General features: G+C 33.9%; 2 protein-coding genes across 2 annotated transcripts; both read left to right on the top strand.

Moving 5' to 3' along the window:
- The first annotated feature begins 11874 nt into the window (after window positions 1–11874).
- Window positions 11875–16578, top strand: LOC143543641 (floral homeotic protein AGAMOUS-like). Its single transcript, XM_077035912.1, has 7 exons — window positions 11875–12149; window positions 15204–15288; window positions 15817–15879; window positions 15939–16049; window positions 16151–16192; window positions 16400–16441; window positions 16516–16578. Exons 1-7 carry the CDS (start codon window positions 11875–11877, stop codon window positions 16576–16578), a joined length of 681 nt encoding a protein of 226 aa, XP_076892027.1.
- Window positions 16579–21242: 4664 nt separating this feature from the next.
- Window positions 21243–24835, top strand: LOC143543642 (uncharacterized). Its single transcript, XM_077035913.1, has 6 exons — window positions 21243–21551; window positions 22347–22865; window positions 23025–23482; window positions 23566–23629; window positions 23726–23844; window positions 24554–24835. The coding sequence occupies exons 2-6, from the start codon at window positions 22382–22384 to the stop codon at window positions 24761–24763; spliced, it is 1335 nt and encodes a 444-aa protein (XP_076892028.1). The 5' UTR covers window positions 21243–21551; window positions 22347–22381; the 3' UTR covers window positions 24764–24835.
- The last annotated feature ends 2046 nt before the right edge of the window (window positions 24836–26881 follow it).

The raw sequence follows: 26881 nt of genomic DNA, 5'->3' as shown, positions 1-26881 counted from the left end.
GTTTGGTGATTTTTATTGTTTCACAGTTTCCTTGGTTATTATCTGTCATATAATAGGATTCTGTTAGGTCACCTATTGTGTGTTTTTGACTAGTTTATGGTTGATTTGCAATAATACCATAGGAACAATAATAATTAATCAAGTAGATTTAAGTGTGCTGCTAATCTAAATAGCTGTAAGGTGATAGATTATATGATAAGTCTTGGTTGTTTAAATTGCTAGATTTAGTTCTTCATAAGGAGTCCGTCTAGGTTTGATTTATCAGCTTTGTTTATCTAGTCGAGTGAATTCTTTAAACTACCTTTGATTTCCGCGTTGTAAGGTAGGATTTCTTATTGAGGTGCTTGTCATAAAATAAATTAGCGACCGTAAGGGAGTCAATTAAAACCGGTAATTTTAATAGCTTATTAGGATTCCATAGGTGTCTTCTTGAGAAGGGTCAAGGGTCCTGTTCGGTTTCCCATTAAGTGAATAGTTTAATATCTCGGTTCCATAACTTAGCATTTTCCAACCATTTGATAATTGATATATTAGGGATTCTAGCCTAGGTGGTTGTTCGTCATCATCTGAATAAAGTCCAGGTTAAGTCGTCTAAAGTTTTATTAAATAGTTTTAATTAGTTAAATACAGTTATTAGTAAAATCCCCCTTAATAATAATAAATAAATAGCCGTGTCAATAGTTAAGTCTATGTTAGCTAGTTAACGTAATTTAAAAAGTCTCGTGGGTTCGATATCCGGACTTACTTAGCTGTACTAGAGTCGACCAGTTCACTTGCCGGTTAGTAGTTTTAGTTAAGTTAAGAGTCTAGAATTATTACTTAGTGTCTAGATTAGCTTATTTTTAGTTAATAATAATTAGACTACTTTTAGCACATCAAGTTTTTGGCGCCGTTGCCGGGGACTCTTGGTGATTGCGTTATTAGCTTTACTTGGACTTATTTGCTACATACGTGCTATTTGTTTTATTTTCGTTTAGTCGTGGGAGTCTAAGTAGTTTTTCTTTTTATTTTTATTTTAGTTTGTTTTGAGTCGTAGGAGTTAGGTTAATATAGTTTAGTTTAATTTATTTTAATTAGTTTAGTTTTCTTTAATATATTTATTTATTTTACTACTATTTGGTGCTCGTGATCCTTTTCTGTTTAAGTTTATCTTTGCAGTGATTTTCATGGATTGTTACTACGGGGCCAGAGCTAAAGAAAATCCTCATAAAGATCAAAGAGGTTTAAGCATATGGGAGTCAGAAATACAAGCAATTATGGATCACCTAGATAAAAACAGCTATCAACCTAAATTCTGTGTGGTGTATGATAAGATGGGGAATATTATCAGTTGTAAAGACTCATTTGGCGCAATGATGGATCACATACCACATCCGGAAGAGATATTATACGATGTTTTACGTGTCACCCATAGCATTAATCCAAAAACACCATTTTCAGATATAATGGATGATTTTCAGCGAGGCTTAAAGTATCAAATTCAATTTTATGAGCCGACGATCAAGTTTGAGGATGTTGGATTGCAGGATAGACAGAGAATCGTATTCCCTCTTGGGAAGACGAGTTTAGGTATGAATTTGGTGAAGATTTGGTGGATTCAGCCGATGTGGATGAGAGTGATTTTAACCCCGAAAGAGATCTTAAGGAGCTTGAAGTTTTGTTATTCGGGGAGCCAGTTAAGTAACAAAATGTCAAAGAGGAATCACAAGGGATATCTAAAAAATTGAAGAGTGAAGAATTGCATCTCGTTGTGAAATAACATCCACGTCTGCACGGTAAAGCGGATATGTTTTTAGAAATAGTTGTTCATGGATCGCCAGATAAATCAAGAGCCCCAAGAAGGAAGACATTTGGGCTCGGGAATCAAAGTGTGCCAAATTGGTCGTATTTTCATAATTTTAATAATGGGTGTATCGAGCTGAATGCGTATTTTTGGGCCTACATGTGTTTGGGAATTAGTTTTTTCCCAACTGATTTTAAGAGGAGAGTGTTGAAGAGCACCGATGGGAAGAGGATCAAGGAGAAGCCTTCTGATTGAGGTTTCGGAAGTAAGTCTGGCTGAAGACTTTTTGAAAACTTGGCACTTCCCGGGAGGCAACCCGGTACTATCTTTTTCTTCTATTTTTATTTCTATTTTGTTGTTACTTCTTTGCTCTGCCGGGTGTTGCTTCTCTTACTTGCAGGTTATTTCAAGTTTGCTTATTAGATGGTTGATGGGATATGGTTTTAAACAAAGTGTGGGGATGCCACTTGTTTCAGGATTTCTGCTTTTGTTCGTGAAAGATGACGTAAATTGAAGATAGCTTGCTGATCGCGTTGGAATTGGAGGGCATGGAACACGACTCACGGGGCATATCATCTATTTACCAGGGGAGTCTGTTCTAATTCATTAGTTTATTTTTATTTTTTGCATAATTTTATTTATAATTTCCTTTTTCTCACATTGAGGACAATGTGAAATTTAAGTGTGGGGATAGGAAATTGATATTTTCGGCAAAAATAAAAAAAAATTGAAAAAAAAGCTTAAAAAAGAATTTGAAATGTCCCAAGAGTTTAATGAATATTTTTGCAATAAAATGGAAGATGATAGAAAAATCGAAAATTGGTCTTTTAAACTACTAATAATAAGAGATAATATAAAAAGAAAGCGTACTAAGCTTGAGATGTGTCGGTAGGCTCAGCCTTGAGAATGAAAGGGCAATTTGATAAAATGGTTAAAACGGAAATCTTTTGTGGGTAAAGAGTTTTGTCCATGGAAGATAAGTAATGAAAGGTCGGGCCATATTCAAGCCTCAATTCTTGGTATGAAAAGTGGAAATATTTTAAAGTTTATAAATTTGAATACGTTATCATATGATGCTTGGGTAGGTTTAACGTTAAAGTATGTCGTGTAGCCTGTGATATAAATCTCAAACAGCTAGTTTTAGTGTTTTACACATCATTGGCGTATGGTTTTATAACCTTAAATCTTGTATTGATGGGATGCCCCGGGTCCGGAGACTATGGGTCTGTATGCCGATTATTCATCTGGGTATTCACAATTCCAAATGGGGTTGTGAATATTTAAAATAAAGAAAAAAAAGAGAAAACCCGCAGATTTCTGTCACATAAGTCTTTAAACATGATCACAAAAAGTACAAAAGTACAAATGCATTACAGACTTGATCATCCACGCTGTTAGCCATGTGGGGTCCCCTTGCTCGCGTCTCATTACCATTAAGAAACGGACCACAAGGGACACGCCACATGTATGCCCTACAGATGAAATTTGCATACTCACCTATGGTAATGGTTCAGTGTATTGCTTGATAACGGGGGTATGTCATGTTGTGGGGAACACTAGCTATTAATTAATTATAAATTAATAGTATCTAATGGCTGCTTGGTAAAATTTGATGCTTAAGCTTAAGTGGAAAAACAATGCCCTTGATCGTCTTAACTATTCATGAAAAAAAAGAGCAACAAAAGTTTTAAATCTGCTAATTTTGAGGTTTAAGTCAAGTTGGGGTGGTCTGATCCGGTAAAAGCTGAAAATAAGCGGGTCTTAACTGTGTAAACCACTGAGTAATATTATTATCGAATCTTATTTGTCCCGGTAAAGATTAAGGCATGGGTTTAAGTGGACAACAATATTGGTGATCGCGGTTTTTGCGTTTATCTAAGCTTTATAATTAACCTATATGTTTTAGGACTAGTTTTCCGATTATGATTCTATTGCAAATAGTTTTTTTTTCAAGGAAGAAAAAAATATTTAAGTGTGGGGATGTTGTACTAATTTGTAACATCCCGAAATTTCTAAAATTAATATTTAATATATAATTTATTTATGATGGAAAAGTTTACTTGAGTTAGTAGAGAATTAATTAAATAATAAGGATGGAAGGATAAGTAGGCTAATTAGATGGAGTTAATTATGGACCAAAAAGGAAAGATGGGCCTTAGGTCCATAGGCTTAAGGGAGTATAAATACCCCTTAAAACTCTAATCCTTTCCACTTTCATACATCTCTACACCATAGCCTCCACCATCAAAACACACACTTAACTCAATTCCCGTTTTTGAGAAAACCACCCACAATGACACAAAGATTCCCGGAGATCTAGCCGTCGGATCGGTCCCAAATTTTAACTGAGTGTTCACTGTATATAAATGAATATTCCCACCGATTAGATCTTCGATCAGAGGTCGGGAAGTACGGTTTTTATCAGCAAAACCGTAGCAGCTCAAAATGAGGATTTCCGGCCACTGTTTCACTATTTCGGCGACTGTAGCGGCGGTTCCAGCGAAGGTGAGCTGATTGGTTTGTAGATCGGGATGAGACGGTTCCGTGGCCGCTTGAATCACTCAAATAGGAGTTCGTTTGATATGGTTTTGAGCATCTCGAGTGATTTCAAACAAAAACCTCAAAGGTACGTTTTTGTTAAAAATGTTTACTTTTCATGAACGGATTTACATGGAAATTGGTAGGATGATAGATCGGGTCTAGAAAAATCGTAAAGTTGCAAACTTGAAGATTAAAATGGACTTAACGAACTCATGGCTATGTACGGCTCGCTTAAAATAAACCTTAGATCTAGTATTGAACGTTTTTAGCTTAAAGGTCCAAACTTAATGCTTTTCCCGGCCGAGTTTTACCCAATATCGATCATGGAAATGTTCACAGGGTTGGTTATTATCATATCAAGGTTACACGTTAAAACGAAGATGATTATGGGGGTTGAGAAAGAACCCGTAGCTGCTGCTGTTAACTTAGCTGCTTAAGTTCGCTTGCTTCAAGTTCTCCATGCTAAGTTCGCTTAAATGTCTAAGATCGCTTAATATATAAGTTTGCTTAAATGTCTAAGTTCGCTTAATATATAAGTTCGCTTAAATGTCTAAGTTCGCTTAATATATAAGTTCGCTTAAATGTCTAAGTTTGCTTAATATATAAATTCGCCTATGTATAAGTTCGCATAAATTGAGACCCGGATACATGGCGAGTTGTATATGAAGACATATATGTGTACATAGGGGATGGAATGCATAAAAGGGGAAACCATAATGATGATAAGTAAAAGTAAGCTAACACTAGGTCGTTAGATTAGATCAGACGAGTATTGATACGTGTAACTTGCACAGTCAGCCGAGCTCAATTAAAGAATAGATTAACAACTATCGGCGAACGAAGCAGGATTCAGGTGAGTTTGTAGCCCCATTCCTTGTTATGTTTTTTGGGGCTGTGTGCATACTCGATGTGATTAGTTAATACACTTACCTTAAGTGGTAAGTGTATGCTATATATGATATATGACAGATATGAATGATTGTTTGTCGGTACGCGAACGATCTTCGGATATTGCGCGCACTGTCAGGTTAATAATAAAGATATGAATATTGCATGTAGTGTAAGGATGATTGCTTGTCGATACGTGAACGATCTTCGGATATTGCACGTACTGCCAAGAATGGTGATGATCGTCTCCGTATATAGATATTAAATGATAACTTATATATAGAGTCCCCTCTACGGATAATATATAGAGTGTTCCTCTGATGGAAAGCATAGTGTTCCTTTGATGGAAAGCATAGTGTTCCTTTAATGGAAAGCCCAGTGTTCCTTTAATGGAAAGCCCAGTGTTCCTTTGATGGAAAACATAGTGTTCCTTTGATGGAAAGCATAGTGTTCCTTCTATGGAAGTATATAGGATTTTTCTTCTATGGTGAATATATATATATAGAGTGTCCTTTTATGGAGATATAAATAGTAGGGGTGATAGTAATAGTTCTTTTAATAGATACTATGTGACGTTCCTCTTATAGATATTTATATAAGGTTAAGATGTGTATGTATGTATGATATGTGTATGTATTGTATGTCGCCTGTTAAACTAAAACTCACTCAGCGTAGCTGACTTTTAGTATGCACGCAGGTATACATGTTTATTGAGAGAGCATGAGGAGGACGCATGGCATGGATTGAACAGCTGGCATCTGAAGATGAAAGAAATGGTGTTTAAAATATGATGTTTTAAGTTGGTTTTAAAGAAAAGATTTAATGTTTTGTAACAAATGATTTCAGTTAACGTTTCCGCAAAAGTTTTAATAAACTCTGATTTGTAGAACTGTGTTTATGAGTAAATCCGACGTTAAAGTGAGGCACCGAGAACAGGGCCTTACAAGTTGGTATCAGAGCAAAGTTCGAGAGATTTAAGCATCCTACAAGCTTAGACTCGAACAGAGAATGGGATTTAAAATGAGAAAGAAAGAAGATGCCAGTTCAAGATAGCCATGTGTCACTCAAGCAAGCTCAGTAAAGGTAAAGTGTATGGTAAATAATGTATGTTAATGTTAGCTTATTTGCTAAATGAAGAATTAGTGCAGGTTAGGGATAGAATTAATTGATCTTGATTGATTAACTGTTTAAGAGTAGAAACCAGCACAAGTGAAATCATGAAGGGAAGTATGTAGAACCTGAGGAGTAACGCAAACAGTTAATTACACTTGATCAACGTCATTAACTACTTACCTTACGAATAATGTGCTAAATAATTTCTAGAGTGATAACGTTTGTGTTTCCTTAGAGATAAGATAAATGACTGCTACAAAGGGACGGGAACGAGGAGGACGTACTGGACGTTGTGGTAAGACACATGTCAACCAGACACCCTTTTTAAGAATCTTTGGCAGAGCGATACACGAAAACATCATGACTCCAACTGCAGAAAGTAATGAAGAAGGATCACGCTTGGAGCTTGTAGTCAGATACGCTAAGAGAGTTGCCAAATTGTCACAAAAGCATCAAAGGAAGCCCTTGGAAAGACGAGACGAGACTTGAGACATCGAGAGTCTCATGGACAAGCTACCTTAATATCTAGAACACATGATCACCACTCGATGACTGCAAGTCAGGATTAAGAAGAATGACCCAGAAAGCAAAGACGATTCAATAAAGTGCATAAATATAAGAATTGTTCCTTTTACAAGGAATAAGCTAGGTTTCGGGGACGAAACCTCCTTAAGGAGGGAAGACTTGTAACATCCCGAAATTTCTAAAAATAATATTTAATATATTATTTATTTATGATGGTGAAGTTTACTTGAGTTAGTAGAGAATTAATTAAATAATAAGGATGGAAGGATAAGTAGGCTAATTAGATGGAGTTAATTATGGACCAAAAAGGAAATATGGGCCTTAGGTCCATGGGCTTAAGGGAGTATAAATACCCCTTAAAACCCTAATCCTTTCCATTTTCATACATCTCTACACCATAGCCTCCACCATCAAAACACACACTTAACTCAATTCCCATTTTTGAGAAAATCACCCACAATGACACAAAGATTCCCGGAGATCTAGCCTTCGGATCGGTCCCAAATTTTAACTGAGTGTTCACGGTATATAAATGAAGATTCCCACCGATTAGATCTTCGATCAGAGATCGGGAAGTACGGTTTTTATCAGCAAAACCGTAGCAGCTCAAAATGAGGATTTCCGGCCACTGTTTCACTATTTCGGCGACTGTAGCGGCGATTTCCGGTGAAGGTGAGCTGCTGGGTTTGTAGATCTGGACGAGACGGTTCCGTGGCCGCTTGAATCACTCAAATCGGAGTTTGTTTGATATGGTTTTGAGCATCTCGAGTGATTTCAAACAAAAACCTCAAAGGTACGTTTTTGTTAAAAATGTTTACTTTTCATGAACGGATTTACATGGAAATTGGTAGGATGATAGATTGGTTCTAGACAAATCGTAAAGTTGCAAACTTGAAGATTAAAATGGACTTAACGAACTCATGGCTATGTACGGCTTGCTTAAAATAAACCTTAGATCTAGTATTGAACGTTTTTAGCTTAAAGGTCCAAACTTTATGCTTTTCCGGGCCGAGTTTTACCCGATATCGATCATGGGAATGTTCACGGGGTTGGTTAATATCATATCAAGGGGTTACACGTTAAAACGAAGATGATTATGGGGGTTGAGAAAGAACCCGTAGCTGCTGCTGTTAACTTCGCTGCTTAAGTTCGCTTGCTTCAAGTTCTCCATGCTAAGTTCGCTTAAATGTCTAAGTTCGCTTAATATATAAGTTCGCCTATGTATAAGTTCGCTTAAATTGAGACCCGGATACATGGTGAGTTGTATATGTAGACATATATGTGTACACACGGGATGGTATGCATAAAAGGGGAAACCATAATGATGATAAGTAAAAGTAAGCTAACACTAGGTCGTTAGATTAGATCAGACGAGTATTGATACGTGTAACTTGCACAGTCAGCCGAGCTCAATTAAAGAAGGGATTAACAACTATCGGAGAACGAAGCAGGATTCAGGTGAGTTTCTAGCCCCATTCCTTGTTATGTTTTTCGGAGCTGTGTGCATACTCGATGTGATTAGTTAATACACTTACCTTAAGTGGTAAGTGTATGCTATATATGATATATGACAGATATGAATGATTGTTTGTCGGTACGCGAACGATCTTCGGATATTGCGCGCACTGTCAGGTTAATAATAAAGATATGAATATTGCATGTAGTGTAAGGATGATTGCTTGTCGATACGTGAACGATCTTCGGATATTGCACGTATTGCCAAAAATGGCGATGATCGTCTCCGTATATAGATATTAAATGATAACTTATATATAGAGTCCCCTCTACGGATAATATATAGAGTGTTCCTTTGATAGAAAGCATAGTGTTCCTTTAATGGAAAGCCTAGTGTTCCTTTAATGGAAAACATAGTATTCCTTTGATGGAAATCATTGTGTTCCTTCTATGGAAGTATATAGGATTTTCCTTCTATGGTGAATATATATATAGAGTGTCCTTCTATGGAGATATAAATTGTAGGGGTGATAGTAATAGTTCTTTTAATAGATACTATGTGACGTTCCTCTTATGGATATTTATATAAGATTAAGATGTGTATGTATGTAAGATATGTGTATGTATTGTATGTCGCCTGATTAACTAGAACTCACTCAGCGTAGCTATCTTTTAGTATGCACGCAGGTATACATGTTTATTGAGAGAGCATGAGGAGGACACATGGCATGGATTGAACGGCTGGCATCTGAAGATGGAAGAAATGGTGTTTAAAATATGATGTTTTAAGTTGGTTTTAAAGAAAAGATTTAATGTTTTGTAACAAATGATTTCTGTTAACGTTTCCGCAAAAGTTTTAATAAACTCTGATTTGTAGAACTGTGTTTATGAGTAAATCCGACGTTAAAGTGAGGCACCGAGAACGGGGCCTTACATAATGCAATGCAAGAAAGTGATAGCTTATGCCTCTCTTCAACTCAAGGTGCACGAAAAGAACTACACAACTCACGATCTAGAGTTAGGCGCCATAATCTTTGCATTAAAGATATGGAGGAACTATCTCTATGGAGTCAAGTTTATCGTGTACACCGATCATAAAAGTTTGAAACACATATTCGAGCAAAAAGAGCTTAACATGCGTCAAAGACGTTGGATGGAAACACTAAACGACTACGACTGTGAAATCGTCTATCACGAAGGGAAGGCCAACGTCATGGCCGATGCTCTAAGTCGTAAAGAACATGAAAAAGAGCCTCGGACGGTGTTTGAAGCCGATTCAAATTGAAAAGGTGAATACGCCCTAAACTTTACAAACTTGTTTTCAAACGAGTCCACTGTGTTATGTGAAAAAGAGTTTACATGAGACTATGTGTCTCTATAACATTTATAAACGAAAAGTATAAACCTTGCCCTCAGGCTGTAGTATACGTTTGTCTGGATCCTTACATATGTGGTAAAATGCGATGGGCACATCGCACCACACTTGGTTATAGTACGCTCGCCTGCGGGGAATAATGACCATGTGTATACCTATGGTACATAAGTAATGTCGAATGCTGCGGTGTTTGCAGGGGTGACCTTGTGTAGAGACTTGAGTTTATAAAATGTATTATTTTATATCTTGATTATTCCTAAGCCAAGATGGGTCGGACCTAAGTTATGTCTCGTGGGGTAATCAAGTAAAAGAAAATATTTTAGCGTCAGCATATTCACCAGCATTCGTTGCTGACGTATTTTCTAATATTTTGCAGGTAACCAAGAATAGAGCTTGGGGAGACGAAGTGCTCAAGAATCCGATGGCTCGGATATTTTGTTAAACTTAAATATTAATGAATAGTGGTTTTGTAAAACTATAAACAAGTAAACTTATATGAGACGTTCATCTCATCTTTTGTAATGTAAATAATTATAACTTTAAACCAATATGTTTTATAAAAGTCTTCTGCATTAACCCGCAACTCTGATTTATTTAAATCATGGTACCAACTGTTGGTCGCACTCCTAGGCCTAAAATGAGGGTGTGATACTCACGCTTTTGGCGACTACTTCGCCATTTACTGGCACAGGCAGGGTCGCGGGTCGTTGGTCGGTGGCATGTTCGTTACGCGGATTGCGATTTCTTTTGGCTATGGGGATCGACTGGATGACCTACCCATTCAGCCGCCGATTCTGCCGCGAGAGCTCGACCATTCACGGGCACAGGGCATGCACATCGTCCGGAATATTAACGGCCGGTATCACCTGGTCACTGATCTACATGCACCCCCGTACGTTGAGGTCCCACTTGTTGAGCCTCCGCCAATCGAGGAGCCGGAGGTGCATGTTTAAGGGCGCCGAGGTTGACAATGCGGACAGTGATGAGGGCGAGGAGGATGGTGATCAGGTACGTTCTATTTTATCATTTAATTTTTCTTTGTATCTTCGTGTTATTAATGTTAATTTATCGTGTTCATCACAGCCACCGCATCAGCACCCGCGGCACATTCCGCGTACACATTGCGTCGTGCGTTTGGATGCGGCCGCTGACTCCCGGCTACGGAGAGTAGAGCGTGACGTGTCACAGCTCCATAGTCAGATTACCTGGATGGTTGGGTATATGTCTGCTCAGCAGCATGGAGCCCAGTACACAGCACCAGCGCCACATTTCGACGAGGAGGAGAGCGATGACGACGCGGGTGATGCTGCATTTTAGATTTGTTTTTTGTATGCTGTTGCTTTTACCCGAACTCGTTTGGTTTTTTTTTTTTGAACTCGTAATGTATTAATTATTATTATTATTATTATATAAATCTGGTTATGTGTTATGCTTATTTTGTTCGTTTTCAATTTAAATTAAAAATTGTTGTTTCATTATTACTTTAAAACCGATCAAAAATTGGTTACAGCCAACATACAAAAAAAGAAAACAAACATAATTCGTTATGTACTAATTATTATTATGTAAATCTCGTTCCTTTTATTTTGTTTGTTTTTAATTTTAAAATTATTGTTTCATTGTCACCTTCCAAAACCGATCAAAAAATGGTTATACCCGACTAACAAAAAAACAAAACGTACAAAAGAAAATAAATAATTAAAAGAAAAGACAACAAAAAGACAAAAACATAATAAAATAACAAAAAAACAGCAAAATGACAAAAAACACATTTTTTCAAAACATCCAAGCAATCCGTCGCGGATCGCTCTATGTGTGGCGGATTGGATGAGTGTTTTAGAAACACCATATTATGCATGTAACAAACCCCTTTTGATTAACCTAAAGTCCTATGAGGTGAATTCGATTTCTACATTGTAAAGATCGGGCGGTATTCAAAATAATTAATTATAATAGTAAAAAAAATAATAATATTAATGCTTATGGGGTGTATATATATATTGCTAGTCACCGTTCACTAAACAAAAACTCATCTTCTTATTCTTCTACCAGCCACCTTCAATTCCCTCTAGTCATTTTCTCATTTCCTGCTTTGGTTTGAAACTTGATTAGTTTCTTTCCTCAGTTACACATACCCATTGTTATTCTTCCTTTTCTTGAGGTGAAGTCTTTTAAGTAATTTTTCTAGGGAAACATGGAAAATTCGGAGAATATTGAGCCTGATTTTCACCATAGCGAAAAGTCCATTTCGTTTCAGAATGACTGCAGCTTGTCTTCGCAAAAAAAGCCTGGGAAGGAAAAGATTGAGATCAAGCGGATCGAGAACAAAAAGAATCGACAGGTGACCTTTTGCAAGCGTCGAGATGGGTTGTTCAAGAAAGCCTATGAGTTGTGTATACTTAGTGATGCTGAGGTTGCTCTTATCATCTTTTCAAGCGGTGGCCGTGTATATGAGTACGCTAACAACAGGTATAACTTATGTTTATTTTGTTTCTCGAATTATTGGATCATCTTACATTGTATATGACGTTCATTAACACAACTTAAATTCGGTCAAAACTTATCAACCTTTTTTTAGTTGAATGTGACTTGTGAGAAGATATGAGAACAAAGGACACAAAAACTTAAGTTATTAAATTACGGGATTCTATTTTGAAGGTTATTAATTAATTCTTCATGTGGAACAAAGATTCAGGTGTCCTCACATTTATTTTTGTTTTCATTTTCTCTCAGGTTATATATGTAACTTTTAATATTTATCTTTTTCGAACCTTTGTTTTAATTTTTAAAGATGGCAACATAGTCACTATGATTTTTTGCATGCCAAAAAGCAAAGATTTTGTTGATCAACAGTTCCGTCACTTGACCCTTCCATAAATAATTGTCATCTAAGTGAAATATCGTCTATGAAAATTCAAAGGACATGGACAATAATTGTTAACCGAGGATAGAAAAAAAAGCATTTAGTTGTTCAGATCAGCTTAGCTAAGAAAACCACTAAGTTATGTTTCTTAATCAACTTATGACAAACTCTCAAGGGTATCACGTTTTACCTACGAATACTCGGCCATCTAGACCGACTTTTACAATACTGAAACGACAAAGTACAACATTAATATCCAGGCTTACATTACGTGGAAATTGAAACAAAAAGGGCTATAGACAAAGAGAGATCCTGATTATAGTATTTTGTGTGTGTGTGTGTGAGAGAGAGAAGGGGGGGGGGGGGGGGGCGAGAAAAAGTATGATGGAGAGGAAATGCCACAACAATATTTGATGATACATAATGAGCGTCTCTGATTGACTCATACAAAATGTGCCAAAAACTCGCTAAATGTATTACCAGCGTGACAAAGACAACTAATGATCTCCAGAGAAAAAAAGAGATTTTAAAATTAGCTCATTTTAGGTTTCCTTAAAATCATACGTAAATCCAACTTTTTGAAATGCTTTAAAGATCGTGTATAGAAAGACTACACTCCATTATATCAACGAATTCTAACATAACCAAACTAGAAACATACAATACCAAAGATAAAAGACAATCGAGAAATCCTAGGTTATTTGTAGAAGCTGTTGTTCAGACATAACCTCATAAATATGTTTTTAAAGAACTAAGAAGAACTAATCACATATTTTAAAATGTTCAGAAAAAATCCCCTAATCAAACTACATATTTAGACTTCACGGATTAAACTATTATATCTCTGTATGAAATCCAATACCCATAATAAATAAAAATGATTCGTTAGCCGTTCAAAAGAAAGAAAAAATGACTCAGTCAATAATAACTTATAGTGAATTAAATGAGTCCTATATGAATACTTTTAAAGCAACATGTTTTGATAAATAAATTTTGAAATAAAACACTCTTGAAATAATAAAAAAAAAACTCCAAGAAATTCCCAACTTATTTTTCAAGTTGTGAATTATTTTCTATTTTGTAAATATAGTTTAACCCTAGGGGTGAGATCAAATACAAATAAAATTAATATACTAAATATACAAATAATTAGAGTAATTACAGTTTTAAACTTGAGTAATTATGTTATAAAAAATAACATATATAGTATAATAATAATTACACTAGTTCAAACGTTATAATGTAATAATAATTACTCTAGTGATAACATAATTATTCTAATTATTTGTACACTTATTACAATAAAAATCATTTTTATTTTATCCGACCCCTAAAGTGGTATATTTAAATATTAAGATGTGGTGGAGAGTAGATGGGACTCAAATGACCAAAACAGTTTAATAGCGAAAAGAATATAAGAAGAACACGAATAAGGGTCTAGTTCAAGGGGGTTGGTTCTTTTATGTCTTAGATTCACAGTCTTCTCATAAAAGTTTTCAAGCTTAGGTTGTTCTTTGGAACCGGCACATGAGAAATATGAGATTGAGGATGATAGCAACACTCTGATTTCTAGAAAATAAATGACCACGTTTATTTGTTCGAGTATAAATAGCTTAGAATGTTTCTTGTTTAAGTGCAATATAATCTTTCCCCGTATTACTAGTTTTCAAGCTTAGTTTTTTGTAGTCTTGTAGTTTTTATGACTTGAACCTATGATCTTTGAATATTTAAACTATCCCAAGACTAATTAGAAATAACTTTTTATTGGAATAACTATTGGATCAAAATGAAAATAAGATGGAGAAACATACGAGTTTTGAAATAAGTCAAACACACCTTGACTCTATTGTTATTAATAAACTTGACAAAAAATAAATGACTCACCCAGACATACATGTACTACAGAAAGCAACCGATGAACAGTTGCCATAGAGTTTTTTTTTGTCTGTTATGTATCATGATAACAAGCATCTTTCTTTTCTATCTCCTTCCAACCTATCTTGTTCAATTAAACCACAAATTAATAATATGTGATTTTTCAAATCTTGATAACTTTGGTTTGAAATTGAAGAGTTCTATTTGGATTTTGTATGTAATTTTGTGCAATAGGGCCTAAATTTGCCTTGGTTGATGTGATGGTTTCATGTGATCAAATTTGGAACGGGGTTCATCTTTTTCGTGTAAGAAATAATCAAAACGATTTTTTTTAACTGAGGAACAAAGGTTCAATTAAATTCTACTAATTAAATTCTACTTAATGGTGATCCAATAAGATGGCGGGTGTTGCATATCAGGCATCCAATGAGCAACGAAATACACTCATGCTTACTAAACATTAAACAAATCCTAGTCTAATATGAAAAACTAACAAACAAAACCAACAAATATAAACAAACCAGCAAGTACTAATTAAGTTCAAAGTTTAAATTAGACCTATATTCTAGGTGATAAACGTACCTTCTTGGATGATTTTGATATTCTTGATAAATATACTATCTCTATCTTTAATTTTCCAAATTCGTTCAATTTTTTTTCAGAGTTACTAGTTAACATTTTTTGCCCCACATCGATCGAGAGTTCTATTTGTTACTCTTATATACCTGTCATTTCTATAATTTGGTATCAGCACATTAATACTCATTATATTCTTGTTATTGTAGTGTTAGAGGGACAATCGACAGGTACAAAAAATCATGCTTAGATCTACCTAGCAATGGTTCGGTTGCTGAACCCAATGCAGCTCAGGTAACCTTTCATATATGTATATACTGCTAACTTATTATAGTTGTAGTTACTTAACCTGCTACAAGAAAGTTAAATGTACACATATTTGTCTTAATATTTATAAATATTAAAAAAAAATCTGAAGTAGGTAATTTTATAAGGCACTTGGTACTTCTAGTTACTTTTTAGAACTTCTTGTACTTCTAGGCAGTTCACTTGTCTTAATAAGCGACCTCGGTAAGTTTGTTTAGATGGAAAGCCAAACTCCATAGAGTTCTTCATCAATCTTACCCATTTTTTCACGATAATGTATTGAGTTTGCTTGCCACCTAGGCGAGCTTGCTGAGTTCGCTTTTGGAGTAGCGATCTGCCTACAAGTATACATAGGAAGTTCCAAAAAACACCTACAAGTGTGGAAGTATACATAGTACAAAAAATTCCATAAAAGTGTAGTATAGTGAAGTTCATACTTCTAGTATGACAAATTAATATCTACATATTAATTAAATTCCAGAGATTTAATGAAACACAATCACCTAAAAACTACAGTTTTACCAACATGAAGCTACAAAACTGCGTGAGCAAGTTGCATACCTTCAGAATCAAAACAGGTACCTTTCACAAATATATACTTCGCGTATGTTTAATATGAACACGTATTGTAAAAGAACCAATTTTACAGGATTATAATGGGTGAACCACTAACAAGCATGCCAGGGAAGGACCTTCAAAACCTTGAAAGTAAGTTAGAGAAAGCAATTAGCAAAATTCGTGCGAGAAAGGTACAAGTTCTTCTCATTTCTAACCTCTTGAATCTCCATATTATAACTTAATTGAATTTTACAACTATTTTATTAATCCTATTTGAAATATAAAATTGCAGATTGAACTTCTTTTTGGTGAAATTGAGCGCATGCAAAAAAGGGTAAGTAATAATGGACATTTTGTTCTCACTATCATAAAATGTTGATCTTAATTATTATTTTGTATGTATATGTTAATTCATGCATGCTTCCATTTGTAATGAACATATAGAATTAATAAAAATTTATATGATGTCATGATAATTGTATCGTCTACGGGAAATTCATATTTATAGTTCTAATACTTTCTAAAATATTCTTTAATGCAGGAACTTGAGCTGCATAACAGCAATCAGTTCCTTAGAGCAAAGGTATAACTACTTCTCTTCTCTTAGACCATTCACTCCATTCACATAGCTTATTCGTATGTTTAACGATTATTTAGATAGACGAAAACAAAAGAGCCCAACAGCACATGAGCTTTACGCCTGGAAGTTCTGGTTATTAATAAATTATAACGATGGCGAGGATGAGGGTTCTCATTTCTCACTTTACCTGAGCTGTAATAACTTTATACTAATTAATGATTTACCAAATACTAGACTTGTATTTGCTTGCTTTAGTACTGATTAATTTCTAGTGATGGAAGGCAAACATTTCTAAATATGTGTACTTTTGTTTTCTTATGTATGCAATCTAATATTTGCTTGCGTTATGTCTTTCTTCTATTTTCCATACTTGTGGGGTGTCAATCGTGTCAAGTTAACAGGTTAATAAGTTTTAGGCTGGTGGGTTGAAGTACTCAACAGTCAACCCAAACTAGAATCCTATATTTATCCGTGTCGTGTCGTTTCGTTTTAAACCCACAAAAAATTGTGTTCGGTAGTGTTTTGTGTCGCCACGCATGATGTTTTGTTTCTAAGTTCAGCATGTTTTAAACTATAAGCGACACACATTTAAGTGACAAGTGATGGTTTACAGTTATACCATGTTTCATAAGATAATTTTGGAAGGTGTTTTTGATAAACTGAAAATAATTCCATAAGAAATTCCACTGAATATGTGAAAAGGGTTAGACTAAACGTACATCTCCCTTACTTGTCATACGTTCCCCCTCCCATGAACTTTGAATTCAACAATTTTATTTGACATATCACTATCCTCTTACACTTTTTAAATTTTATGCTCTTTCTTTAAAAGTTTATTTTTTATATATAATGTTTTAACTTGGTGACATAATATTTGCAAAGTAGAATATCAACACACATATAAGTCTAGCAAAAAATATTATAGAAATAAAAAAATTAAAATAAAACTTTTAAAGAGAGACCCTTAATTTTAAAAAATGTTAGAGGGTACTAATATATAATATAAAATTGTTGAAGGAATTTAAAGTTTAGTGGAGGGGTATGGCAACTAAGAGAGGGGTACATTTAGCCTAACCCTTCTTCTAATTGTCGGTAGTGAATCGGACCATGTAGAGATGACCTGAACTAAGACTATTGATAAGTTGGTTGGCTATCATTGAGATGAAAATTAGACAATGATCGAGTTGCAGCCAAGTTCATAGGATGCTTATTTGAGAATATATATATTGGACTAACCCTCTTCAAAGTTACTTCATAATTAGTTGCAGCCAATGATTAGCTCTACCACAAAATAGCCAATCACACAAAGTAATGGATCTAAAGCGTAACTCTAACCGGCACGACACTCAATCATGCAATCAAAGAAACACGAGATTCAAACAAACAACCAATATATATAAACACTATTCAGATTAATAAAAACTCGACTCTCAATAGTAAACTCGGTATACAATCGTTAAAACCTGAAAAGCAATCAGATATGTCAATAAACATCTATAATCATAGGTACGTAGTTTAACAAATTTAACCAAGCATAGTCATATCAAATGGAGAAAAACCAATAGATATTCTGCAAAACATGTTCATAACGCTTCAAATAACAAGAGCACCAAACCGAAGCAATAACTGAATGATTCTAAATTCTAACGCGCAAGCAAGCTCAAATCTTTAATCCTTTGCTCCCGGATGCAATCTCCAAACTTCAATAGCACCAAAATCTCCTCCTCAGTCGTCTCTAAGTGTAAAGTTTTGAAATCAGCATAAATCACGCGTTTTATAACTGAGTTTATGGTTTCTGGCTCAATAGGTCGGTGGCGGACCCGTCAAGTACTTGAGCGGTAGTCCGCCAAGAATCTTTGACTGACCTAATCATTAAAACAAATTCTAGGTCATCATTCCTCGTTAGCGGAGCATGTCAGACCGCCATCAAGAGTTGGCGGTCCGCCAAGGGTCTTCAATCTTAATTTTTTTGCTACACTCATTCACGTCTTAGACCCGCATGAATCATCAAAACTTCACGTACTTTGAACGTTTGCATTTGAGGTAAGTTAACCGAAAAACTTAGCATCCATTAGTGTAAAGATCTAAAAGCGAGATAAAAATCCAAATTAAAGACAATGGGTGAAAGTCATTTTCGAAGAGGACCAGTCCATAGTTTGGGTAATTCAAAAAGACAAAAATTTTAATTTACCCTTAAAAATCCAATTCCTAGTATCAAACAAGAAGCTTGAAACGACTATGCAAAATTTGTTAAGGCCCTTTTAGTTTGCGAAGTCGGATGGAAATGAAAATTGGAATTTAAAAACGTTCAATCAGTTTTTGTTGTTTGGTGGTCTGGTATTCTTCCATTAAATTCCCTCAATGCTAGGATTTTAACCTTCATTCGCTATAGTGAAGGACTTATAGACATTCTAAGTGAATGTTGGAATATTACATAAAAAAAACCCTCATACTTAATCATGCATTTTATTCATGTGTGTCAGGGTCTTTTTTGTGGATCCATATCTCTTCATCCTTCTATGCTTTATTACTCATCTGCTTTCCGTGTTATCTAATAAAAGAAATGTGAATGTCTAGTGCCTCAAAATACAACATAATCTTTTAGAAAACAGAATCATTTATCATTCTCTGTTACAACTATGTAAAAATTTCTTACCAACATATGCAAGTGTTGAAATTTGATCAATTTTCTTTTAAATTAATACAATACATGTCACTTTAGTTGAAAAAAAAAACCTTAGATTTTTAGAATAACGTGAAACTTGCTAAATTGATAAATTTATATAACATTGAAACTCTTCAAATAACGTTAAAATTTGTTATTTAAGGAACTAAAAATCTTTTGAAAGGACTTTTCCATTTTTACTTTCTTTTTATTTAAAAAAAAAGGCAATGAATAGAACCTGGTTTTGTTTTAATAGTCGAGTTGCATACAATATGTGGAGAAATAGTATTCCATTTAGAACACGATTATTTATGGAGTAACATTATATAGTGCCTGACTCCGTCTTAAAACCAAGTTATATAACCATTACACTCATACTCCCATGCAGTGACGGATCCAGAAAGTTTATTCAGTGGGAAGAAAAATAATCGTTGAAAGAAAAAAAAGTGTATGCTGAAAAATTTCTCTTTATTCAATTGTTCAATTTGTCTTTACGATCTTACTGCCAAAAAACATATCTCAGCTGTTAGCTTAAATAATTGTTACGCCAAAGGAATGAACCAAACGAGTTTAAAGTTAACAAATCTTTCATCTTTTTGCACGCTATTAACATAGAAAAATGAACCATACGGTTTCAAAGTTGCCATGAAGTAACTTTATGTTAATCTTTTTAAAGCGATAACCAAACTATTGAATTTTCATATCAACAAAAATATTGTTAAAACAATCAAGTCGATTTTAATATGTTTTCCACAATACGAAGGATCTTATCTGAAAGTGAATTAAATCGACTTTATATATGTAAATGGATACAATATTAATATTTATTCTTCACAATACAACTTATTATTAAATAAAATATTATTTATTTTTGTTACAATTATAAAATATCCACTATTGACTTTTACTCCTTGTCTGAACTAAAAAACAACAACGATGTTAAAGTGAATTTAATTGGGCTTGAGCTGGGCCAGGAAGTAAAGAGTAGGGATTAAGGGGCTAGAAAAAAAAATTACAGGACCTATTAACTTAGTTACTTAAGACAATTTTTGAAACAAAATACACTAATTGGAAAAAGTTGAGTGGGGGTCTATACCCCCATTGGCCTTCAAGTCCGTCCGCCAATGCTCCCATGTATATGTTAGTGATCTGGTTGTGCAACCAAATTATATTAGTTAACAAGTTAGATAGTAAAGTGAACCCGTTGTACACCCTAGTTGTATTACCTGTTGAATTTGTGGGCTTTTAGATAATTTAAACTGGCATACTAGTCCGCTTGTAGTAGTGATATGTTTAGATGTTCAATTTGTTGTTTGCCAAATCTTTATTGTTGCCATTTTAAGAGGACATCTTTGTGAGAGAAGTAGAGTTTTGGGAAATGAGAGTAGAAGAGAAGTTACTCAAATTATGTTAGAATAAAATGAGTTAGTTTTATGACCCAAAAGGTGAGTCTTAAAATGATCCTATGGAGATTGTGGTTGAAGGGCAAGAACGGGGCGATTAAGTTGGTTCAAATAAACGATAATTAAGGAACCAAAGTCTCATAAAATCAAATGGAAGAAAAATGAAATACTATCTATAAATAATTTTATTATAATATTTTCACAAACTTTTTATTATTTTCACAACAAAAAAATACTCTTTAAACATAGCAACTATTTTACCTGCGCGTTACAGCGGTTACTCGGTGAAAAGTTGGTCATCTGTTTGATTTGTCTGTCATTGTTTAAGTTTTGTGGCTAAAGTTGAAAATTTATTTGTTTTATTGTAAAAGTCAATATGTTTTGTGACAAAGTTGAAAGTCTAAACATTTTATGGTAAAAGTGAAAAGTGTTTGTGGCCGAGTTGGAATACTAAAAGTTTTGAAGCAAAAGTTATAAAGCTAAAAGTATTACGATAAAAGTTGAAAAGGAAAAAAAAATCATTTTCAAAGTCGAAGAACCAAAAAGTATAACCATAAGTTATAAAGACAAATATTTCAGACTAAATTTAGAGTAATAAAAAGTAAATATATGAAAGTTGTAAAAAAAATAATGTTAAAACTTTGGTAATGAGCGGAACTAAGTTGGTTTAATACATATTCTAGAATCTAGACCACTGATTTTACCATACAAAATATCAGTAACAAAATCTTGGAAATAAATGTCATAATATTTTCACAATAGTTTTGAGTTATGGAAAGTAACCAAAATATTTCTTTTTAAGCAGATGAACCGCTAATCATTAATTACACAAACACATCACACCAAAAATACCCATAGAAACACAATCTTTGACCAAAAATAAAATCCAATTCCGTTACCGTTAGTGACCTAAAGCGTACATTTCCAAATACTTGAGGGACCGTTTATGTAACTTAATAATATCTTATGTAAACCTTCTCACACATCACAGAATTCTCACTCTCATTCTTCACTTCTTCTTCTCACACTCGCCGGCAGTCTTCAGGTAATTATTATTAATATTCAATATTATTATTATTATTATTATTATTAATTTCATTACGTTTAATGTGATTTTAGTTCTTTAGTACTTGAATTTAACTTATATTCGATTGTTTATGAGTTTTCGCTGTATTAGGGTTTAACGTTTAACGATATCAGAATCGAAAACGGTAATTGGTTCGATTTGATTGTTAGGGTTTAATGTGATTTTTTTAATTTTTAATAATAATTATTGTTTTTTTTCATTAATTTTGTTACTGAATTGAACTAGTTTTTAATTTGGTATTCACTTGTAGTAATTGATTATAATTTGTTTAATAGGTTTTGTAATTAGGGTTTGATGATTTTGATTTTTGTTGTGAATATGTTTATTTTTTACGGTTTTAGTGATTTTAGTTTGGGGAAAATAATATTAAAGGGTTTTATATAGGGTTTAAGCTCATTGTGCTCTGTTTTGTTCTTAGATTTTTATAACTATTTAATGCATAATGATCATAGATTTATGGATGTTGAATCATTTTTTTTTTATAGTAATTAAGTGATTTAAGTGCTTAGTGTTTATATTTTACTTAAATATAATATTAATTTTAAACATGGTTAGTATTTATGGAATTGTTTTTCTTCACAATTATTTTCTATTTTAAATTTAGCTTGAAACAAATAATCATCAAGCAGTAATTATTACTCAATTGCTATGTTTTGCTATTAGATATTAAATATTTAATGTAAAATTTATCATATAGATTTATTGCTTTATAAATTAATTATATACTGATTTGAGATGTATTTTTTTTTTCAGAATCTTGTTTCAGCTTGGTGTTTTAAGTTCTAGACATGGTGAGGATGATAATATCGAGCTCTAAAAAACGGCCCGACCCACCTGAAATCTTGGAGGCCCCACATAACAAAAGGCAGAAGATCGATACTGGAAAAAAAACCGAGTGCAGAAAGATTCTTAAAACGTTAATGATTCATAAATACGGGCCTGTTTTCAACCAACCAGTTGACCCCGTTGCGCTTAGGACTCCTGATTATTTCTCCATCATAACTCATCCTATGGATTTGGGAACAATAAGCAAGAAATTGGATAATGATAATTATTCATCTGCAGAAGCGTTTTGTTCTGATGTTAGACTCACATTTTCCAACACGATGCGATACAATCCACCTGGGAATTATGTTCATTTGATGGCAAAAGAATTGAATGAAACTTTTGGTAAAAGTTGGAAATTATTGGAGGCAAAGTCGTTAAAACTGAGCATACTGAAGAAGAGTGTTGTAATACCAAACAAAAATCACGAACCCACTAAAGAAAACAGTTTCAGTGTTAGTTTAAAAGCAAAGAAGCCTGAAGCTACAAACATTGTTACAGCGAGCTCTGAGGTGAAACCGAAACCTATATTAGAGTGTGCGTTTAAAGAAAATAGAGTCGTTAGTTTAAAAGCAAAGAAGCCTGAAGCTACAAACATTGTTATAGCGAGCTCTGAGGTGAAACCGAAACCTATATTATCGTGTGCGGTTAAAGAAAATAGTGTCGATGTTGGTTTAAAAGCAAAGAAGCCTGAAGCTACAAACATTGTTACAGCAAGCTCTGAGGTGAAACCGAAACCTATATTATCGTGTGTGGTTAAAGAAAATAGTGTCGGTGTTGGTTTAAAAGCAAAGAAGCTTGAAGCTACAAACATTGTTACTGCAAGCTCTGAGGTGAAACCGAAACCTATATTATCGTGTGCGGAAAAAGCAAGGCTAAAGAATGAATTCTTGTTGGCATCAAGAGGTGATTTGAGTGGCCCGTTGCGTGGGTTTTTAAGGAAGTATGGTTTGGTTTCGTCAACGAAAGAGAAGATCGAGAGTGTGTTCGGTTCATTCGGTGATTGTACTTTAATCGAATTGAAACAAATCATGAAAGGTTGTTCGGGTACAAATACAGTAAAGGTAAATTTCATGAACTTTAATTGTATGTTTATTATGCTATTGTGTGATTATATGGTTTAATGTGAGTGTTGAATTTTGTGCAGGGCAATGATGTTTATGTAAAAACACCTCAGACAAAGGAGGTATCATTAAGACAGAAACATGAAGGTAAAGTTATAGTAATTTCATTAAGTAATGATTTGTTTAGCGTTATCTCATCATATTTATGGTTGACATGAATTGTATTTGTCTTCTTATTAACAGAAATGTCAAATATTGAGTCCAGAATAAGAGCAGCTCGGGCTGCTAAAGAAGTCATACTCCAGAGTGCCAAGTCGGAGTTGCAGATGAAACGCGACAAACAACGAGAAGAAGTAGAGAAGGTATCTTTTTTTACCTAACAATCTTTAAATTCTGAAATGGGTTTATTAGTTATTATTTAGGATAAACTCATAAAACCATGAACTAATAATCGGTCACTCACTTTTCACTTTTTTCCAACAACCAAAACCAGTTCAATTTGGTATTTTTTAGTGAATTCTTTTTTTAACAGTTATTCTATTTTTAGGTAAAACTTTGAAAAAAACTAATAGCAAGTTTCATACACTTACCATTTAGATCACTTAATTTTGAAAAAGTGAGGCCCTGTTTGTTTTTGCCTCTTTTCTCTGAATAGAGGAAAACGTCTGATTCGGTCAAACGTAATCAGACGTGGGGCTGTTTGTTTGTTTTCTGGCATTAAGAGGTTCAGCGTCTTAATAGCATCTGACAGTAAGAGCTTTTAGTGGGTCTGAAAACCTCTTAACCCAAAAAAAACATATGTTTGTCTCCGGCCTCCATTAACTTCTAACCCGGAGACTAGGCTCCATCTCCGACTACTAGAGGTTCGTCTCTAGCCTCCACCTCTTAATGATTCAGATTTCAGACATTTGAACCACCTCTTAACATTCAGATGTGTTATTCAGATTCAGACTTAAATCTCTAAAAAAACAAACGGGGCCTGAGTGACTTTAGTGGAACAATAAAGACTGTTGGTTACAATATGGTGAAATATTATTCTCTTATTAACTCATTATCTTTGTCTGCTTTCAGATAGGAAGAACAGTAACCATGGATGACAATTTAGCAGTTCTGAGGGAGCTCGAGAAGCTGTGCCAGTATTCATGGATCAAAAACCCGTTGGAGAAACTTGGGTTGCGATTGAAGGAAGAATATTATTATGGGTACAAGTATGTTGACGATGATGATGAGGTTGATAATGGTGGTGTTTTGTATGAGCTAGAAGATGGTGAGATCTTTTGACATTGCCTTGTGCAAGTTACTAGAGCCTAGAGGGTTTTTGTGGTGTTTTTTGTACACACTAAACCTAGTGTATATATATATATATATTTATATAGAACAGAACACAATTAATATTGCAAATGTATATATCAGGCGAGGTGGCAACTTATGCTTTAGCCGACACGGTCTACAATTTAGACAAACGATTATGTAAATCAAAAGTTGTAATTGCAAACTATTAACAATATGATGTTTTCATGAATGATACGAACTCTTCCTTTTATCATAGAACCAGTGTAACCTGGGACTCGGACCTCCAATTCAAAGCCTCTCTAGGTTGTATTTGGAATAGAATTTGGAGTCGCTTTAAAATATCTTTAAAATATGAAATTTCTTTCCATCTCTTGCCTATGTTGCTGTTAGAAAAAGAAGTTTCTTGTTGTAACAATTCTTTTTATTAAATTGGTAGCTTTATTTAAAACAAATTATGCAAGCAAAACTGCAACTTTATTTGATTTATGAAGTCTCAGTTTTATATAACTTGTTTCATCAACTTTCATTTCACAAATAGTAACTGTTTCATCAAGTTTTACTTTACAAATAAAAATTATTTCATCAACTTTTATAATGTTTAATCCAGTCACAAAACATTTGTCATATTAATTACAAGCATTTTGTGTAAAAAAAGTTTTAAAATTGTTTTTTTAAATATTCATTTTATCCATTTAAAAGAAAAAGAATAATTTATATATTGCTTCCCTCACACTTACACTTGAGCCATACTTTCAAGCATCTATGTTCAAATGCCCATGGCGGAGTCATGTAGATGACAATGGGGTTATCAAAAGTTGAGCGAACCCGTAAGTTTTTATCTGTTGAACCCATTACAAAAATCAACGAAGATACAAAACAATATATATTTCTTTTATTTTTTTTTTAGTTTTTTACTTTTTACACCGTCCTTCTAGTTCTAGTAGCTTTATTTATCACATCATTAACATATACCAAATTTTATATTAACTTACAAGTTACAAATGAGCGATCAATAGATTGAGGGCCTAAAGAGAGAGAAAATCCAAAGACTCCTTTTAAATTTCATTGTTATAAACTCTTTTTATTTTCAACATTTGCTTGCTCATTTTTAACGTTTCTACGTTTATTTGCAACATTTGTTTGTTCACTTTCCATATTTGTATGCTTATTTTTCAACATTTGTTTTGTCAATTTCTACTTTTGTTTGTTCATCTCTAAACATGGTTTCTTGCTCTTAAAACTACCTTCTACGCCACATCAGCATTTGTATATAAAATGCCTCATATATTAATGACACATCAGTTTGGATCAAATTATTATGTGTTCTAAGATCTGACCTTGTAGTATATTTCGGTCTTTCGGTACACTTTGAGTAGCCTCATGTATCCTTATATTCTTTTTAAGGAGGAAATTTATCAACCACACTTGATACATAGGTTGATCCATTTTCATTTTGGGTTGAGTAAATTGCCCCAAGGTACATAGTTATTCATTGGATTGTTCTATAACACGCCCTAAATCAGCCATTTTGTAATCGTTGAAATTACCAATAACGAACTTCATATGAGTAACGTCCTATGTTATATTTTTATTCAAGAGAATCCCATGAAGAGGATTCAACTATTTGGTAAACATCAAACAAGTTGTTAGATACACAGTTAAGGATACGATCTCGAGATATATAATCATCGTTCTCACACTTTGATCTCCTTATGGTCATCTACGAACTAAGTTACATTCACTACATCATTTTCAAAGTAGTCAACAAATATGCATCTTCTTCTGCCATTTGCAAAAATCCTGCCCTTTTGAATCTCTCTAATTTTCCATACTTATCATGTCCATCACATACTCTCCACCCTTCCTGATCAACAAAATTATATAATCTCTTTCGGTTTCATGTTTTCAACATGGACTCACAAGAAGCAAGAACCCCAACAAGTACAGAAAACAAAATAAAACAAAGAAAACAAAAACGACAAGCATCTTACAATGGGAAATTAACAAAGTTAAATATGCACAATTTCTCCCAATCTAGTGAGATCTTTTGCTCATATGTTTTACTCAAAAGAATGAAGTGATCTTGATGTCGTTTCTCACCTTGGC

This window comes from Bidens hawaiensis, unplaced genomic scaffold, assembly GCF_021521415.1.
Source record: "Bidens hawaiensis isolate Kalapana, Puna unplaced genomic scaffold, B.hawaiensis_p1.1 tig00013241_1, whole genome shotgun sequence".
Lineage (NCBI taxonomy): Eukaryota > Viridiplantae > Streptophyta > Magnoliopsida > Asterales > Asteraceae > Bidens > Bidens hawaiensis.
Note: the sequence above shows the minus strand (reverse complement) of the source record. Positions and strands in the feature narration are given on the sequence as shown.

Coding starts and splice junctions, on each gene's coding strand:
- LOC143543641 (XM_077035912.1), top strand. CDS start 11,875: ATGGAAAATTCGGAGAATATTGAGCCTGATTTTCACCATAGCGAAAAG. Junction 16,193..16,399: donor TTGAGCGCATGCAAAAAAGG/GTAAGTAATAAT, acceptor TCTTTAATGCAG/GAACTTGAGCTGCATAACAG. Junction 16,442..16,515: donor ATCAGTTCCTTAGAGCAAAG/GTATAACTACTT, acceptor ACGATTATTTAG/ATAGACGAAAACAAAAGAGC.
- LOC143543642 (XM_077035913.1), top strand. CDS start 22,382: ATGGTGAGGATGATAATATCGAGCTCTAAAAAACGGCCCGACCCACCT. Junction 23,630..23,725: donor ATTAAGACAGAAACATGAAG/GTAAAGTTATAG, acceptor TCTTATTAACAG/AAATGTCAAATATTGAGTCC. Junction 23,845..24,553: donor AACGAGAAGAAGTAGAGAAG/GTATCTTTTTTT, acceptor GTCTGCTTTCAG/ATAGGAAGAACAGTAACCAT.